We start from the raw sequence: 20,484 nt of genomic DNA on the forward strand, positions 1-20,484 counted from the left end.
AATCAAAATGTCTTCGTCATCTTCAATACGAGAGATCACCTATGATCAGGGGACCTTTAGGTATTGTCATTTTATGGTCTATTAAGAGAATTACTATGTCTACTACTAGTTTTTACTTAGATATGTATCTTTGTTAGACGTGGATTACATACAAGACATAAATACAACGTATACAACAAAAAGTGCCTTTGAAACTCACATATACAAAGAAGTAACAACAATTAAACATCAAGATGCATAACTATTAATAATAAACATATTGAGAAAAAATAGGTATTGTAATAGCTTCCTAAGTGTAAATAGATATTCCTATGCTACGAATTTGATTATGCAACACTCTCCTCACCATTGAAAGAGAGTCGAATGCAAAAGTAGAGGGAGTGGTGCCTGTGGTACATGCAAGATGTGTAAGTAATTAGAGATTTATCTACCATCATGGATTGAAACCATGATAAAGTTATGTAGGAGACACTAAATCTAGTGGGAGTATCTGGTCACCAATTCCACACCTTAACCACAACTGAGTGACATAGCTAATTTGTGACTAAATTGAGGCCCATTAAACAACCAAGCTTTAATCGAGAAGTGTGTGGAACCAACGGATAGCCCAACACTAGTAATGGTATGGTAATTCCTACATTCTCCAATTTAGTTTATGTATTTACCTATAGCATCCAACATGGAGTGCAAGGGTCCACTGAAACATCCTTGATTATGTCCAAGTTATTGTTTGACAACACTTAGTTAGCTTATTCTAAGAGCACTAGTTCTACCTATTGTTGTGTTCCTCCTATGGTGATGATAATGTATATTTGGTCATTCGTCTCATGTGCGACATTAATAAGCAATAAGACGTCTGGGTTGGCCGATGGTAGTTAGATGGTAGAGACTCTTGCTCGCCAACAACTGTGGTGGCATTGGCTATTTTTGTTACTTGATTGCCTAATGGCCTTTGCTAGTTGTAAAGAAAATGACTGTCAATGTCGGATGGGGAGTAGTGTATTTTCAATTGGCTTGAATTGACAACTCTATGCTAGAATTAAGGTTAGTCGTGAAGAAAACAATTAGATGTTCATAGGTTCTAGTGTAATCAAATGCTTTAAATTTAATCTATAAACCAAGAGTTTTAAGCGTGCCTCTTTCTTCTAAAGCATGGGAGGGCCTTTGCTTTTTATATTGGGGGGACCCTTTTTATCTTAGCTTTGGCAACAATATGCATAGGATAAGTAACTAATAGGGTGCAAGGCTTAGAATATCTGTAAACGAAGAAGAAGAGATAGAATTATTCAGTGAGAGATTAGTGGAGTATCCTTGCCAAGGAGAAAGTAAAAATAGGCCACCTACATGCATTCTCTTGCTAAGAAGTCGACAAGCCTTGAATATTTTACCCAAACTTTAAAGATTGGTAGAAAAAACCCTAAGATACCTTCTATTCAATCCTTCAAAAGGGTGGTGTGAGTCTATATTGTGTCTCATCGGCCATTAACCACCCATTGGACGAATTGGGTGCACCCCATGGTGATCCTCCCACTAGCTCTACTTCGACAGCTTCTCCTCTGGTTTTTTAGTTGCACTTTCAGGTAGAGGATGAGCACATGTTCGACATGTGTGATGAGTTACTGGCTCATGAATGCGATGTGCGTGAGGAGGATTGCCAGCCATGATTGTTTGTTCCCTAATGTTTTCAATCCACTAGTTCTTGTGTGTAATGAAACACCTATATTTTGATTGGTTTAGAGAAAAAAAAGGCAAATTCATACAAGGATCACATTTGTTTTCAATCCACTAGTTCTTGTGTGTAATGAAACACCTACGTTTTGATTGGTTTAGAGAAAAAAAAAGGCAAATTCATACAAGGATCACATTTGTTGCTTTACTTGATCGTCAGCTCAAGCAAGTTGCTTGCCCCATGTTGTTGTCGTTCTGAATTGATTTAAATTACTAAGTCTTTTTCTTGTTAAATTAATGAAGCCTTTAAGGTGAATATTATAAGGCATACTCTGTCTGACTCTAGATCTCTAGGGCTCATCCAGGAGAAGGAAAGGCCAGCATGTATCTTAACAGTGTTGAAAAGAACTACACTACCCATTAGGGAAAATTTGGACTCTCAAAGGTGCCCAATAAGGAGGTTTGACTTTACCTCTCTTATCCAAAGTGGGCAACCCGGTGAAGTATATAAATGCTTTGTCAAAACCCTATCAACCAGCATATCATTGGAAAGATCTTAAAAAGTAGGTTCTAAATTTCCAAACTTCGATAAATTTGGAGTTGATTTGTAGAATTTATGGCCTCCCAATTGAAGCTAACAAATCTGAAAGGATGGGCACCCTTTAAATAGGGGATACACCAAGTGCCAAGTGCTTGTAATTTCCTTCTGTGCCCGGGTGCTTTCCCGCAATGGAGCCTATGTCAACATTGCATATGGACATAAGACTGTATCACGAGATGCTTGGGTTGTGATTGTGTAAGCATAATTTTCAGCTCATACGTTTTTATTGAGTTTTTGGCAAGTTCATACCATTTTTCAAGTGTCCACCTGATGCATGGCTCTGTCTGCACGTTGATACAAACTACAAGGAGAGGATCTCCCGACCATACGAACTGCCTACAGACACGAGACAAACCACCGAACCATAGCCACCAACCGATAGCACCCCCGTGCTGGGGCCGACGTCCAAAGACGTAGGCGTGCACCTATAAGGCGAGCGTCCCATACCACTTGGCCTCACCTCCTCGAGTTGACCTCATGCACTCCTAACCTCACAAACTAACCACTGACACCTTGTCAGTGGGGGGCTGTTAACTACAAATGAGGCCTTAGCCTCCCTTTTATAATAATGGTCAGCCACATTGATAGGGTTCACACTATTCTGCCCGGACACTAGATGCCACTTTTTGAAGTAGCAAAATGCATATTGAGAAGACGGTCTTTTTTTGACTTGAAAATGCATTGATATCTTTAACAACAATGGCTTGTGTTACTAATCCCTAGTTTTTGAAAAAATTGACTAATCGCATCCTTGAAAGGTGCTTGGTTACTCTGCTTTGCATTGTTTGTTGGGCTCTTTTTATTCTGATAAGAATAAAGGTCATGCTTTTTGGAGTCTTGCCTATAGGGGAGAAGGCCAAAGCAAGAGGCTTAGGAGAAGGTTTCAACATCAGAATATAAACACCCGAATGAGACCTCTTATACATGTTTTGGGAATGTTTGGCAATCAAAGGTTTCACAGGCTCAGTCTGTAGATGGGTGTACTCCCAGCTGGTCACTCCTTCTTTAGACGCGACTTGGCTATGGACTCTAGACGCATTGATAATGATGATCTCCTTACCAACATATGTTTAGTAAGAGCAACGACTTTACGAGCAATTTGGCAGTCCAGGAATGCGCTACTCTTTCAGAGGGAATGTGATCTTTTGAACAAAATACAAGTTTTGAAAATGTGATGGTGGCTTATCCTTGGTAAAAGAAAGCAACAAAGAAAGCTTTGCTAGAAAGAGTTGGAAAATCGATCGTGAAATTTATTGTAAAGATCCGTGTGTGAATACTGGTGTCAAATCCCGTAAGGGGCTGCGTGTCCATTGAACGAACTATGTTGTATAGGGTGACTATGTCCGTGTGCAAAGGATATGCCAAGGTTGACATGTATTTTTTTGAGATAATACAAATCTAAATCAAATGAGCATTAAAAAAATAAGAAAAAAGAATAAAGGGCATGCTGTTGTTGTTTCCTTAATAAATTAATGGCTCCTCCTCATATAATTTGAACTTTCAAAACTTGTAAGTGGTTCACTTCTCTGTCTAAAGGTTGGGTTACTTTCAAGTGTTGGGTTACTTTCAAGTGTCTTTCAAAACTTGTAAGGATTGTTAAGAGCCTATCCCTCCTATGACTAATTGTTTTAGTGGCATTAAGCATTAAAAAGGAAAGTAATATGGTCTCTCATAAACCTTGGAAACAGGAGCTTACTTACTATATCCAAAATTTGATCATGCACGTGTCTCTTTTTCATTCCTAGGCTTCCAAAAGTCTCTCTAATAGATGCAAAAAGCCAGTAGGTGTCCTCAATAACAAAATTACTACTTTTAAAGTTTTCTTTCCTTGATGATACTAAAACAATACTTTAGATACATAGCGGGACTCAGCTCTAAGAGCCCCGAGGTTGGATAGAGCGAATCAACGATGAACTGAATGTGTGGAATGAAAAGCCAAAGTTCAATGGAAAATCAAAACAACAAATTTCATTGGATTTGGAAAGTCAAAAGAATGGAATTTAAATTGGTTGTATTATCATTTTTGGCCTGCCCCAAAGGGGTGAGGCCTTAGTGATGCTCCCCTTTTTGCTAATGAAAAAGAAGAGGATATTTTTGTTTAAATGCATATTTTATGATTGGTTTGAAAGGATGGATGATATTCATTACAAAGACACACGAGTAGGTTACACCTGCTCACCTCTCAATGTTGGAAAATTCATTCATCAAAGGTGGAATCCAATGGAGATTCTCTCCATTCAAAGAGAAAATGCAAAATATATATTTAAAATTCTCTCTCTCTCTCTCTCTCTCTCTCACCCCCCCCCCCCCCCCCCCCCCCCCCCTTCTTCCAACAAGTGGTAGTTCTCTCCATTGTGTCCAGTACATGTGGTGCATCAATTAGGTGGTCATGGTGATGCCTACACATGGCTCTTGCCCGGTGGTATGCGGCCCTTGCTCGATCATGTTTCATGGCTAATATTTGGAAGGGATAAGCACCTTCCCCTATGGACCAACTGGTGTGTTGTTAAAAAAAAAAAAGCTTACCAGTATTTTAAAGTTTGTTTTGCTTAAGCTTAGTTTATCTTTATAACTTGTTATCAAGATGTACATATTTGATTTTGGATAATCCGTCTATAATTGGGCTAAAGTGCCCCTTGCACGAGATTTTAACAAGTTGTAAGTGCTTGAATCATCAACCCTTGAGGTAGGATGGAGTGCCCTTTGTTGCTTGGATCGCTACATAATTTTTTCTCGTCTAGCCCGTTTGCTCAAACCAATTGGTTTGGCTAGGAATCACCCCTGAGAGATTTTATAAAGGTATCATCACTCATATCGTTTCACTAAAGTGCTCCATCACCACTTTCTTGCTACACTTTCTCACAATATTTTTATTGCTCTACTACATTCTTCAAACATGGTTTTGTCAAAATGTTACCCTTTACTTGATAAGTATTTACCGAGTAAATTGTGTATTGTGAACAAGAGATATACTAGTGTCCAACACGTCTAATGATTCAATATATCTAGTCAATAATGGCGGTGCAAGGTCCAAAAGGGTGTCCTTGTAGAGATGTCTTCCCGCGGGTGACAAAGTATACATATAAAGAAAGAGAAAATCGGGGGTGAGGCACCTCGATAAGAATGGAAAATTTGAACAAACCTCAAAAGACTACAGTTTGTGGTGTAACAAATCTAGAGAATCTTCTCAAATTAGAGATCACATTTTTTTTAATGAAAATCCAAGATCACCTATGGCTAATTGCAAAGGTTTTGGTGTCAAAGGTGGCAGCAGAAGATGCAATGAAGAAAAGAAATGGCTTGTGATCGGATGGGTACCTCAACTCCGATCTAGAACACATGTTGCAATGCCAAACACATGAACAAGGTACACCAGTGGAGAGGAGAGATCACTGAGGTAGACAGAGACATGACATCTGAGAGAGAGAGAGAGAGAGAGAGAGAGAGAGAGAGAGAGAGAGAGAGAGAGATCTGAGAAAGGTTCTCCATGCTAATAACAATCTGCTCATACAAGTGACCAAGGGTGGTCTAGCATACAACTGACATGCCCAATGGATAGACTCGAGGTGCACACAACTGCGACTGCTACTGCTACTGCTACTGGCATTGCCAATTGCTCTTGCACTTGAGACCACAGACTTGGACCATCTCACTAGCAACATCTCAAGAAGCTCTGGGAAGAAAGCAATCTGAAACTCCTCTTAGCTGCGAGGCAAAACTGAATGGAGAGAGAGAGGCATGCGTTAAGGCAACATCAAGGCATGGCTGCCCTCTATGAGATCTAGGATCTCTCCACTCCAAGCCCTTGTCGTACTGCCTTGAGGAGAGCGCTAGGGATGCAAACAACTACTGACCACCACAAGGCACACAATGGGCTGCCATCGATGGAGATAGGTGGCACCTCATAAGCTACCCAAATATGCTGGAGATTTTAGTGCCAAAAACGTTGGAATGGTTGTTCTCCTTGCCGCCCTAGTGGTCTCCTCTGCATGTCCACTGGGGCACCCAAGAGAGCCCCCCTCCCCCCGGTTGGTCTGCAATGCCTAAGGGCTCCCCCCACTAGTCACCTATATACCTCTCCAAGGAGGCTACCCAACCCAAGCTCCCAGCCTCACGACCTGGCATAAATGGGATAATAGGGAAAATAGGTAGCAGATGCCTTGTGGGCTATAGGGAAAATTACCAGTAGGGATGGGAAAAATACTCCCACCCTACAGGAGCCTAATGGCCATGGAAATGAGCCAAAACCCAAGGCTAAACATGGCTAGACACAACCCAACATGAGAAACCTACCTCACATTGGTTGGGCACAACCACAAAACAACCGTCACTCTCTAGAACCTATCCCTAGGAGAAACTGGGACCGATTGGATGAACCAAAAGAGATGCTCGAACTCTTAACACCCCCTCTTAGCTCCTAGAAAGGAAGCCCGACCAGGAAGCTGGAGTGAGCAATCTGCAACTGTAAAGACAAGGTTTTGTGGACGAGGATAGTTTCTACAAACTTTGCAGTGGGAAAGTATCCTGTAGTAACTACAATTCGACTACTACCCTTGAAAGACGTCCGAGAAGTAAAATGTTGTCTGTTGAAAGTAAATCCAGCTCTAACAAGAATTTCCTCAAGCGAAATGACTCATAGGTCGCCCAACCAACATTTGCGAAAGGTACTGCTGCTGACTGCTTTAAGATTATGCATATAACTGAGGGTAAAGGCATAAATTGCTGGTATCTGGATCATTTCCCAACTCTAAAGGGCTCCGCCCTCAAGGAAAGAGTCAAAAACACATGCCAAAATCTCCAAGGTGCTAGTGGACGTTCAAGGAAAGGGACAGCCGAGGCTGTTAAGGAATCATATGCCCGATGATGTAGAACCAAAGAGCTACACCAACCATCATATAAAACGATGAACTGCACATTGTCTGAAGAAACTTCACTGAAACCGAGAGTGAAAATGTAACTGATCTTCAACTGCCTAGAATACCACCCGAGAGAATATCACCCCTCTCAGAGTCAATCAGGAATAAATTTCCAATAGAAAAGGAACACATATCAGTACTGAGACAACAACTAACACGACAAGATCAAGAGACCTTGCTCCCAAGCTCTGCAAGAGACAAACAAGGTGCTATAGAAAGCCACCGAATAGATTGTCAATCTTGTCCACTGCACAAGGAACCACAAGAATTGTATGGAAGTAGTGTGCACAAACTGACTCCCAAGTTGGCTCCAATTCCCCCTCTAAAGGGATAACGCTCGGAACCATGGATAAGTGTTATAACTTTCCAACAACTTCTGCTTGTGTAACTGGATTACCTTCTTTGAAGAATGCCATGGCTAATTGTAACTAGTTCCTAGTGCAAGAAGGACCATTGTCCACATGTAGGAAATAACATGCCGGTCTAAGGATAAGGGAAGTAGGTGTGTCTTGAATGGTGCATTCTCTAGAGGCCAGTCTAGAAGACAAAACGTAGGAATGATTGCTCATATGCATTGGGAAGACCAACCGTCACACCACAAATCCAAGAGACAAGGCAGCCACCGAAATGGCTAAGAGAAACATCCACTAAGATAATAATTACTCTATGGGCTAAATCACACCATCCAAAACTGAAGAAATGGATAAGGAAACCAAGGATTAGAAGACACCGTGCATGGTACTCTGCTGAATGGAGCATCGAAAGTCAAATGAAGATAATAACCTAGAAGCCCCCTCTGAAAGAGAAGTATTCTCAAAAGTACGCTCTGAGATAACAACTGACTCAACCTGTGTTGGGATAGAGCAAACACTGTCATTGAAAGCTCCAAGCTAAAGCTGAGAACTTTCCCCAAGATAGGAAGGCCCTCTCCTGCTCAGTCCTGGGAAAAGAGAATGGGTACCACCAGAGAGAAATCTGAGACAACCTGGAGTAAAATTGATTCCTCTGTAACTAATAGCAAAGCCTGAATCTCATGAAACTAGAGACTCAAAGAGAATCATACCATCGGTAAACTCGGACCGCTAAGAATAGGAAGACCTGAAAGGTCGTCATCTGAGGATCATGTTTGCCAAAGAAGCCGTCGGGGTCCAAAAAGAACCTAGCTACTCAAGCAAAACTCCCTGAGATCAAACCAAATGTCCACCACTTCTCTGCATATCTGCCAAGATCAATCCTGTAGGTATAATCCACTACAATATGCCAAACTGCATACAGACTCGGAAGAGCCCATAGACTCTCAATGTTGTAACTTGCTTCCTTAAAATCTTTATTAAAACCGTCCTTTGTACTTGTGGTGAATATACCCACTACTACTAAACTGTGCAGTCAATATCCAATACACAACATGACTCCAATACTCAAACGGAGAGGAAAGGAACCAGCTTGGGAAACAAGCCAGTAAAGGATGTTGGGGCTGATTTGTAACATGCCAAAAAACTGGGCAAAAGGCTTCAAGGGAAGAACCTGCTGTACTAGGCAGCAGTCGTGGCCGTGGCCAAATCTGCACACCTGAAGAAGAGTTGTCCCCAAGGTTAGAGCTCTCCAAAGGGATGTATGGAAGAAGCATCCAAATGTTGCTGTGGGAGTAGGAACTAGATGTCCCCACCAACTGTTGACAATAAGTGCAAACCTGTCATCCACCAAAAGATCTCGACACATATGCTGTTGATCATCAAGAAAATGCCCATAGAAGGTTGCAAACCTATCTCAAAATTGGTGCTAAAAAGCTCACAAGAAGGCGTAAACTACCCCACAACTGGTACTGACAAGTTCACAAAAGGACAAAAAAGTGACCAAATCTATAGGGCTACACTACCATCGGGGAAAGGAGAGAACATGGAGAAAGAAAGGGTCCACACTCCAACAAAACCTCTTCAAACTTTTGTCATTGTTGGCTAAGGGTCTGGCACCACATGCTCCACCTCTAAACCTCATCCAAGGAAGTAGGATGATCAAACAAGAAGTGGTTATGGAGATAGAAATATCCCCCTCTGCTTGTCAAAGCTAACTCCAACACATGCACTGTAACATACACCTGAACTACTGCATACCGGATAAACAAGAGTCAGTTGAAGTCGGAGCTGGAATTTCCATCCTTGGATGGATAATGTAAAATCAAAGAACATCCTCTGTTCCAAGAAGGGAAGAGATCCCCCTCTCTCATCCATAATCCATGATCTGGTACAAAAGTGTAACTTAATCATCAACCTGCTACTCATTGGATAGGTAGCTTCGTTGACAATTCCAAGAAAGATGTGCATTTGCAATCCATCTCCTCGAAGAAAACACAATCGTAGAAAGAAAACTCCTCCAAAAGTAAGGAAGAAGATCCTGTTTGCTGTCCAAACACTTCTCTCTGAAGAAGAAGCTGGAAGTGAATAGCTCCCCCTCTAGATCCAACAACCGCATGCTTGCTCCCCTTGTGGGAAGGCACGGTAACAAGCACTGCTACACATCTTGAAGCCTCCATCGACTTCCCCTCGGTGAAGAGAGGCGGGGTAATCAACTGTAAGGATCGGGACATTGTAGATGAGGATCCAATTCCTCCACATAACCAAATCTGTCCCAAAATTGGAGAAAATCATGAAAACAACAACAAACTTCTTCTCTCTCAATCATGTCCATAACTAGACTGGACCAGCCACATCGGAGCATTTCAGTGGTCGTATCACTATAGGGCTCTAATACCATGTCAAAAGAGTGGCAACGGAAGATACGATGAAGACAAGAACTGGCTCGTGATTTGGTGGGTACCTCAACTCCGATCTAGAACACGTGAAACGCCAAACACATAAACAAGGCACACCTGTGGCGAAGAGAGATCATTGAGGTAGAGAGAGACAAGACATTTGAGAGAGAGAGAGAGAGAGAGAGAGAGAGAGAGAGATCTGGGAAAGGCTCTCCATGCTGATAACAATTTGCTCATACAAGTGACCAAGGGTGGTCCATCATAAAAGTGACATGCCCAATGGATAGACCCAAGGTGCACACAATTGCGACTGCTCCTGCACTTGAGACCAAAGACTCAACCATCTCACTGTCAGCATCCCAAGAAGCTCTGGAAAGAACATAAATTTGCAACTCCTAATGGCTGCAAGGCAAAACTGAATGGAAGGAGGGAGATGGGACTCAGGCAACCATCAAGGCATGGCTACCGTCTAGGAGATCTGGGATCTCTCCACTCCAAGACATCATCGTACTAGTTGAGAAGAGCGCTAGGGATGCAAACAACTGCTGACCACCACAAGGCACACAATGGGCTGGCGTCGATGGAGATATGCGACACCTCCTAAGTTGCCCAAAGACACTGGAGAGACTAGTGCCAAAAATGTTGGAATGGCTTCTCTCCCTGCCGCCCCATGGTCTCCTCTGCATGCCCAGAGGCACCCAAGAGAGAGGCGCCCCTGTTGGGCTAGTCTACAATGCCTAAGGGCTCCCCCAATTGGTCACCTATATACCTCTCCAAGGAGGCTTCCCGACCCAAGCTCCCGGCCCTCACGACCTGGCATAAATGGGGAAATAGGGAAAGTAGGCAGAGATGCCTTGTGGGCTATAGGGAAAAATACCGACAGGGATGGAAAAAATATTCCCATCTTGTAGGAGCCTAATGGCCATGGAACTGAGCCAAAACCCAAGGCTAAGCATGGCTAGACACAACTTGACATGATAAACCGAACTCACACTGGCCGGACATAGCCACAAAACAACCCTCACTCCATAGCACCTGTCCCTGGGAGAAGCTGGGACCACCGATTGGATGAACCAAGAGAGATGCTTGAACTCGAACACTTGGTGCATATGAGACTGCAAAATAATTGAAAACAATGTTGGACGAGGTGAGCACAAGCAAGAGGACAAAGTTGTCATCAACAATTTACCAGTTTTTATCCTCTTTGCCAACAATCGTGAAAATATACCATTGAATTAAATCTCTAGAAATTTGAAGGGTTGAGCAAACCAATAATATTGCATCAGTTGGGTTATATTTATAAAGCAATGTCACTTTGGATATTTGAGTTAGCTCATCAAGATTTAGACAAGCAATGTTGTCACAAAGACTTTTGTGTATAGCTTTGGTAGAGGCCAAACTTGCATTCGGGAAAGCCAATTTCTTTACAAGACTTTCCTTGGACATGTTGACTAAAACCTTTTGAAATAGGTGAAGTGGAGTATGACTTTTACCTCTAACCTAAACCCACATGAGAAACCAAATGCACAAAAAGCATTTTGGAACAACCAAGGAATATGTTGAAAGGCTCATTATCAACGTGAGAGATATGTTGTGTTGTACCATCATGAATGCGGACAGTTCATTGCATTCTTGTCTTGCAAGTACAAAGAATTATAAAAAAGATGGTTGGTTGTAAAAGATCTTTTGATCTCTAGTCAAGTTTGGGTGGATGTAGCCAATGGCTACCATTTAATGATGTTTGTTATGTTTGGATTGCAACAAATTGACTCGTAGCTTCCAAGCATTGTCAAAACATGGATGATGTGGTGGGCTCTTCAACAGTGCTTGTGAAAGTCAAAGGAGCTCAATGAAGGCATTATGAAGCCATGATAGTGTGGCATACTTGCTAGATCTAGAGTATTAGCCAATGGATGTGAAGAAACTAACTGAAGGTCTTAGAAGACTATTATGTTTTGACATGAAACTTCTTTATAGAATCTAATGAGTGCCTAACCAAGGAAAGTTTAGCTTTGTGGTTGTGCAAGAGCTTGACAAGGAGCAACCACCCTAAAAGTGGTAGATGTTTGATCGACCGCTACCTTCAAACGCCTATCAACGAGAGTGCTTGAGGCTTACTTTGGAGCATGTACAAATACAATTTTGAGCTCAATAGCAAAGAAACCGTAAACATATATTAAAATCTTATATTCCTCTTTAAGATTGCAACAGTTCTATTTTTAAAAATGGGCGCACAGGTGAGAAGATTGGAGATGTCTTATGAGCATAAATATGACCTAGGTGAGTTGTGAAATGCATGCCCTAATGAGACGATAGATGACAAAGTGTGAATAGGCGATTCAATAAAGAGCTCTAGCAAGAGGAGAATGCTTTGAATTATCGTTTGAGGCATCTTGTATGCTTCAAAATTTTTAGGTTCAACATTGTTTTAGAGAGTGCTTGTTCTAGTATTTCATGAAATTTGTGCTGGGCTTTATCACAAGTAGACTATTGATTTGTGAAAGACTTGGAATGTTATTAAATACTCTTACATTTACTATGTCAGAGCTTTGATATGCTTCATGACCGTCATGTGGACACTTTATTCAGAGAATTGTGCAAGTTTTGCCACAAGTTTATACTTCAGACTTTGGACGTTGCAAGATACTCTAATGTTCTGTATTTTGGTATTTTTTTAAAGGCCTTTGCAGTTTCTAGCCAGTAGCAAGTGTTCCTTTTGGTCAAGGCCTCAATACCTGGATGTATTATATTATTGGGGTGTGGTCATATGAAGGGCAAAAGCATGTTTAGGCATGCACAAAATGGTTATTTCAAAGATGTCTTTTCAAGTTGTCTTTTCAAGTTGTCTTTCAAAACTGTGCTGAAGAGGTTTGATTTAAAAGTAACTTTCAAATAGTTCCATTGAAAAATGTGCATTGGTTCAAAAGCCTTATGAGTCTTTCAAAAGGATGATGTGTTTGTCAAAAATAAGATGAGAATAAATTTGTTGAAAAGTGCCAAACGGTCTTACATGGTGATGGAGTGTTTCAAAGTCCATAAGATTTAAATCTATTTACTACAAGGTTTCTCTCTCTCTCTCTCTCTCTCTCTGCGCCCGTGTGATCATTTGGTTCTTCATGACATTAAGTAGTCTAAAACACACTACCTCCTGACATTCTCAGCATTTTATATCAAATTTAAGTTTCCACCTTGCAAGTATTGACTCTTAGATATAGCAAAGCTCTTGGTGGCACTACTTGGTGCTAAGTAAACTTGCTTACAACAGAAGCACCCCCAATTTTAACTACTCTTCAAAAGGTTGAAAGTGCCAATTTTTGGACAGTTTTTGATCAAACGATTGGGAATATTTTCAAGACCAAAAGAATTTTACACTAAATATTAGTGTCAATATTGAAGCACATTAGCTAAACCTGGCCCAAGTAAAAGATGATTGCATGAAAGGGTTTATAATCACAACACAAGCTTGGAGGCCAAGCACATCCTTGATGATTATTAGAGGGGTAAAAATCCCAATAAAAAGTAGAGGTCCGAGTCAAGGTTAGCTTGAGGTGTATTTTGATAGTGGGTCCAAATATGGCGCACGCTAATTCTTTTCCCCATCAAGGGGGGTGGGTACTCCTCTGGGGCCTAAACTCATACATATAGTTTCAAAGAACCATGGCACTTTATTTCTGTGTGCTTCTGGACATGCCAACACCTACAACATCAGGAAGGGGATGGCTGCTGCACCCTCAAACTCTGAAAATGAGGCATTGAACCTCCGCACGGAGTGGTGTTCATTTCGCTGCCCTCAATTGGGAACGCTTACCCTCATAGATACTTGGCCACAAATGTAGACAAAAACAAACTTAATGCAGCTTTGCGAGTACACTCTTGCATTCTTGCAAGTCAAATTAAACACCTAACCTAGTTAGGATTATAGTCAGTATTAATGAGCTACCAGCTCTGTGAGTTTTGTGTAAAATCACCAGTGACAAGAACTCATTTACATAAAATCTTCTATGCCATTATAATGAGACGAGATGGGATCGATGATTGTGGTAAATTACAATGTGAATGGAGCCCTTGCTCACATTGTGAATAAATGTTTCTGTATTTACAAACCTCATAAAGGTGCTTATATGACAAAATTGTACACAGCTCAAAAAACTTTCGCAACTGATGCGCTTTCTCAACAAGCTTACACAAGTTCGATGTTCGCATTCATCTCACGCTACATCACGACCAACCTGGAAGAATCAAGTGATGTGAGAACTGTTTTCCACCCAAATACCATGCCGAATAGCAATGAGATATCCTACCTTACAACACAATGACACACATCTTCATCATCCAGACACATTGGGGCCAAGAAATTAAGCTCGTACATTCCCGTCACTTATCATTTTTTGGCAAGTCCTGCAAGATTGATTCAAGAAGCGATCAACAGACAACAGAGTAGATGATCAAGAGCCTACAAATAATTTACCTTAAACAAAAGGTCATGGGCAAGTACATCCCACGGTAAAGACAAGGACATTAGGCAGCAACGGAGTGGTAAGGCTTCCATGTCATATCTAGCACTAGTTGAAGAAACATATGCATGTTTTGCTGCTAGTGAGGCAGCCACCGCGGCTTTGCGCATCATTGAACCAATCTTTGTTGCAGACTTGGAATTCCAGGGGGAGGATGAAACAGGTTGCGCACTTGCATCTGCCATGGTTGGAGTAGACATGAGTACACAATCTAAAATTCAAAATAAATGAAAACATTACACGAAAAAAACCCTTCCTTCTATACCTAAGTCTTATTGTTCCGCTCTTTCGCATCTACTTTCCACTTCCCTCTTTTCACTGCACTCTTCTCAGGGCAGGGTCTATGCCACAGACTAAAGCTCATCACCTAACAGCCTTTGTAAGTAGCTAAGGCCCCTGAACTCCCTTGTGTGAGGTCCTAATAGAAGACCCCGAACGTTGTTCAAAAGACGAAGCACCACTCTGGACATATAAGGGCAGCAGTTCTAGAGAGAGCAATTTGGGAGTGCAAGGGTGCGCATGTGCACGGGTGCACACACATGTATGTATTCTAGGCCTGTGACATGGTCCCAAAGCTAGTTATTGATATAGGAGAAGAGGGCCTTCCTATCGACGTCCACGAGCGACTTCTTATCTGATGTGGTCTCACGAAGTCTGGCGATCATTTGCCTTGTGGTGTTGATAATAGCTTCGTCCAGAATACACTTATGTCTATATAATGTGTGTGTGTGTGTGTGTGTGTGTGGTGTTGGGAGAGTTATGACCTGCGCGCTCTGTGTGACCTGCGCACTTGTTCCAGCTGCACGACCTGCGCGTTCTGACCTCCTGCGTGACCTGCACCCTGCACAGTCGTCACCTCAGTCCTCGGTGCAGCAGTCAGCTTTCAGTGCAGTTAGCCCTTAGCATGGTCTGCTCAGCTCTTGTCCCTGGCCAGTGGGTGCATGGTCATCATCGACATTGCCTCAGAATCAGTATACGAAGTGTTGTCTGCTAGAATACACAATGTGAATTTGTACGAGGGGCAGCCTTAGTTTGATGTACACCCGCTGTGAATTCATGTACATACTTTTGTGATCTCTGTACAAAGCTACAAGTTGCTAAAATCCACATTTCTTCGTAGTGCTTATTTCTCTAGGCATTTGCTCTTTGGGTAGGGTTTTGCTTATAGAGGTCCGAATCTTTGCTCTTAGGGTAAGGTTTTGCTGATATATGTCCGAATCTTTGGGTAGGGTTTTGTTGATATATGTCCGAATCTTTGTGTGTTTAAGCGTCAGAAAGCCATAGGAAGTTTCTCGAAGGCCACTTCTGAGATCAAAACTTGTTTGTATGAGGACTTTGAGAAGGCTCGAAAAGCTTGGAATGGTCTGGCACCTGTTCTCAAAGTGTGTATTCCTGTGCAGGAACTCATGGACCCGGTTGCGCTGTATGCTATGAATGTAGTCATCTTGTTTTTCCCGGAGAAAATGCCTATTGCGCAGGATGTCAGGCATTGTGTCGATTTTCTTCTCAAACGCCAGGCTGTCCATGGTGTTTATTTTGGTGCTCGTGGATTTTATGAAATCCTGTTGACGGATACTGAAGCCAGAAATCTATTGCTGGAGATGTCCACTCTTCTTTAGCACGCAGATGACCCATGTTCTGGCGAGGGCACTGACAAATAATTATCGAAGTCTTATCCACCATAAATGCCTGGTGTGGGTGGAAATAGTTGACTTCCCTTGCACGTGGAGACACTTTCTACCGTTGTTGGCTGCACAGGTGAACTGTCCACTGAAATTGGATGCAAACACCAACGGGTTTTGCATTCCATGGGATACTGACAAACCTACCCAAGAAGGCATTATGGTCGATTTGGGAGACCCATGGGTGGGCAAGCGCCCATTCAAACTCAAATGGAGCAAGTTTGTAGGTTCATGTTTTCGATGTGGTAAATTTGGGCACATGCAATCTGAATGCCCTGAACCCGTTTTGCAGCCCCCTCCTTCAGCAGTTCCGTCATCTGCTCCTATTGTTGCTAATTGGACTATTTTCTTATTTTTAATGATTAATTTCTTTTTATGAAATTAGGATATTTTAATGTGTACACTAAGAGCTGTTAAAAGATTGTAGCTACAGGAAATGCCATCAGGAACGGACAACTCTGATGTGTCATTTGATGGGTGACGGTAAACATCGCGAAGGAGTTTCCGTAAGTTCGGTGGAAAGGGCCGGGTTACGAGTGCCTCTGATGCGTCACATGATGGGTGACGGGTGCATCAGTAAGGGGGCATCCCGTAGGCTAAGGAGGAAATCCGAACTGAGTAAGAAAATACGCGTAAGAATGCAAGCACAAGAATAAAGATGGGTTCAATGAAGCTTTTTACGAAAAGCAGGAACAATCGCGGGAAGGCAGACGCTTTCCCGCGAGGAATCTATGTTTGCATTGCATTCGTGCATGTGGTTGCATCCAGGGACGCCTGGGAAGTGTTGTTAAATGCATTGGTTTTAACTTATAAGGTTTTATTGAGTTTTTGGGCAGGTTCAAACCAATTTTAAAATATGCCGGCCGCCCACTTAATAAGTGGACAGCCACTTAGAAGATAAAGCAACAAAACCAGCTAGCGACTTCTCTCTCCCTATTTCGGGTAGCACAGCGCAAAAAAAAAAAAAAAAAGACGGTCGCGATCTCTACGCGAGCAGTTATTCGTGCCGTGGCCAGGCCCCAGGGAGCTATAAAAGCACCACATGCCCTCACTCACGGGAGGTACCAACATCAACAAGAGAAGACTCTACCGCAAGAGATCGCGAGACTACGAAGCACGGAAGTCGCTTTTCCCGCGCAAGAACGACAGGTATCTATTGTGGATTCGCCATACGAATTGTTGTCGCGTGTTTGTGTGGTTTGTTTTGCAGGAATCTCCTGTCTTACAGGAAGGCCCTTCACGGGAAGTACGGCTTCATGCCTAAGTTCCTTACGGGAAAGTACGGCTTCGCGTCTAAGTCCCTTACGGGAAGGAACGGCCTTGTGCCCAAGCCCTTTACGGGAAAGCACGACCTTCGGGTCTAAGATTACAGAACGGAGGGGTTTCCTTGGGTTCTCGTGCTTGTATACGAATTCTCCCTGAATAAAAGAATACTCTTAACGGGGGGGGACCAGCCCATCTTCTGGTCCCCAATACTGTGTCGATCTTCTCCCTTCTCTCACATTTGCAAAGTATTTTAATTTTCAGATTTTCAAGTGCTCGTGTACGCTCCCGTTTTGTGACAGTGGTGTCAGAGCTCGGACTCCTCTCTTTCTCTGAAAAGAAGGACGATTCCGGGAAGAACGGGAAGAACCATGTCGAGCCAAGGGAGAAGCGTTGAAGAGGAACTTCAACAAGTGCAAGCTCAGCTTGCGGAGTTGCAACAAATTTTACTGTTGCCGGACGTCCAAAAGCTTTTGGGCGGAATGAAGAAAACGAATGGAACTGATGCAGCCAAGCATCCAGACAACACTGTTGGCGTGAGACCACAGGAGGCAAGAGAAGAAGCACGTGCCGAGGTGCACAAAGGATCTTCGGATCGGAATGAACGGCCTACTTCAAGGAAAGGCCAGGAAAAAGCGCTCTCTTTGCTAGACGAGAGCAAGGACATCTCTATCTCATCTCCATCTTACTCTCCTGATTATACTTCTACTTCTCGATCATCTCGTCAGAAGAAGGAAGCAGCTACTACCGCCACTACCATACATCAACCTAAAGATAAGCCTCGATTCAAGAAGCAAGGTCGCAAGTCTCAACATCGCATGAGAGTCTTCAAATCAGGCGACAAGGACATCCAAGTTCGAAACCTACAACGGACGGAGAAACATCTCCAAAGCACTGTCCTTCATCAGACAGTTTGAAGTCGCCTTTACCAATGGGCACTTCACAGAAAAATCCAAATTACGCCATGTGGGGATGCACCTCAAGGAAACAGCAAGTAATTGGTGGTTAGCCAAGATTCTGGAAGGTTCTCAGGCCAGAACTTGGGAGAGCTTTAAATCTGAATTTTATGAACAGTTTCTTCCGCCTGACTTCGAGCAGGACATACGGAAGGAATGGGACTGGCTTGCCCAGAAGGAACATGAAAGAGTAACGACTTATGTGGACAAGCATTGGTCGGTTCTTCTGAAGGTCACTCCCTTCATGAAGATTGCCGACGAGGAAAAGAAACGAAAGTTCGAAGCGGGTCTCCAACCGCAGCTTCGAAAGAGTATGAAGGTGTATCCGCATGATACTCTTCAGAGGATGATGGAGTCAGCAATCATTGCTGAGGATTTGCACTCAACTGGGATGCCCAGAAAGATGGAGCATAGCACTTACCGTGCAAGACAAAGAGGAGTCTACGATGACCAAGGGGGCCAAGGAAGAAAACGTCCTCCATCTAGAGACGATGATCATTCTAAGAAGACAGAGGGCACTGGCAAGCGAACTAAGTATCTTTCTCCTACTCAACTTCAAACTTTCAGAGAGGAAGGAAGATGCTTCTACTGTGGCGAGAAAGGACATATGAAACCGGACTGCCCACTAAAGCAGCAACGGCAAGAGCAAGCCTCTACGAGGCAAGAGAAAGCAAGGAAGGAACCCGCACCACCAAGCTCGAACTCCATTCCAGATGTTCAAGGAAACACAGAAATGGAGAAAGGGAAGCGTCAACTTCTGAAGGGCTGGGGGTCTTTGAACAACCAGCGAGTACTGATTCTTTATGATGCAGGATCCACGGATAACTTCATCTCCCTGGATACTGCGGAACGTTTGTGCCTCACACCGGCTCAGCTTGGCACACCGGTTACATCCGGATCGGCATTCGAGGGGTTGACAACCAATGCAACTCCCGTGCAAGGACAGCTCAATCTTCGGATTGGCGAGTACAAGGACCGCGAATCATTTTTGATGGCACCCATCAAGGGATGTGATATCATCTTGGGTATGCCATGGCACTTTCACATGACACCTATTCCCGATTATGTGGAAAAGACCCTCACTTTTGATCATGGGGGTAAGAAAATAAAGATTCAAGCTGATGAAGGAGATTGGCAGTTCCCAATTGTAAGCCACATCTCCATGAAGAAGTGTGTTTCTGCTTACTTGATTTTTGCAAAGGATAAAACTAGTAGGGACTCTCTCTCTAGTCTGGAAATTAAGCGTCTTCAATTTATTGAAAAGTACAAGGATTGTTTCACGGAAACACTTCCTGATGAACTCCCTCCGGTACGCCCGGAAGATCACCGCATAGATCTCATACCGGGTAGCTCGCCTCCCAATCAACCCCCTTATCGGGTGAGTCTTGCTCAGCAAGAGGAAATTTTGAAGCAAGTCAACGAGCTTCTAGAGAAAGGGTTAGTACGGCCAAGTGCTTCACCCTACTGCTCTCCAATTCTACTGGTGCAGAAGAAAGATGGCACGTTTCGAATTTGCATAGACTATCGGTCTTTAAACAAGATCACAATCAACAATCGCTTTCCGATCCCTCGGATTGATGATATACTTGATAAGTTGCAGGGTGCAAGTGTCTTTAGTCGCATAGACTTAAAGAGTGGGTATCATCAGATACGGATCGCCCCTGAGGATGTCCATAAGACTGCTTTCCACACAACCTTTGGACTATATGAATTTTTGGTAATGCCTTTCGGCTTGACCAATGCCCTTGCGACATTCAATCGCATGATGGACCGCATTTTCAGCCGTATCAAGCTTTTACGGGAGTATTCTTTGATGACATACTCATCTTCTCCAAGTCAGAAGAGGAACATCGGAAGCACTTGGACTTAGTGTTTCAAGAATTGCGAAAGCATGAGTTGCATGTGAATGCAAAGAAGAGAGTCTTTCTCTCTGAGATACACTATCTCGGCCATATAGTCTCTCACAATAAAGTGAGTATGGATCCTGCCAAGATCCGAGTGGTAGAAGATTGGCCTATTCCCACTACGGTACATGATGTACGTAGTTTCCTGGGATTATGTTCGTATTATCGAAGGTTTGTTCGAGGATTTGCTCATGTAGCAAGACCACTTTATGACTTGACAAAGAAGAAGAT

At 42.9% G+C, this 20,484-nt stretch overlaps 1 protein-coding gene across 6 annotated transcripts in view; it reads right to left on the reverse strand.

Annotated features, from left to right (window-relative positions):
* Window positions 1-13,918: 13,918 nt before the first annotated feature.
* The window catches only part of CW7, a 96,020-nt gene continuing 89,454 nt past the window's right edge, over window positions 13,919-20,484 (reverse strand). For all 6 annotated transcript variants that reach the window (XM_086501270.1, XM_086501274.1, XM_086501271.1 and 3 more), the window contains 3 exons: window positions 14,403-14,626; window positions 14,236-14,332; window positions 13,919-14,163 (listed from right to left, as the gene is read on the reverse strand). In XM_086501270.1, coding sequence (XP_086357396.1) covers window positions 14,309-14,332; window positions 14,403-14,626 — 248 coding nt within the window. In that variant the 3' untranslated portion in view covers window positions 13,919-14,163; window positions 14,236-14,308. The remainder of the gene's footprint in view (window positions 14,164-14,235; window positions 14,333-14,402; window positions 14,627-20,484) is intronic.

Source organism: Adiantum capillus-veneris, chromosome 26 (assembly GCF_014529385.1).
Source record: "Adiantum capillus-veneris isolate H3 chromosome 26, ASM1452938v2, whole genome shotgun sequence".
Classification (NCBI taxonomy): Eukaryota; Viridiplantae; Streptophyta; class Polypodiopsida; order Polypodiales; family Pteridaceae; genus Adiantum; species Adiantum capillus-veneris.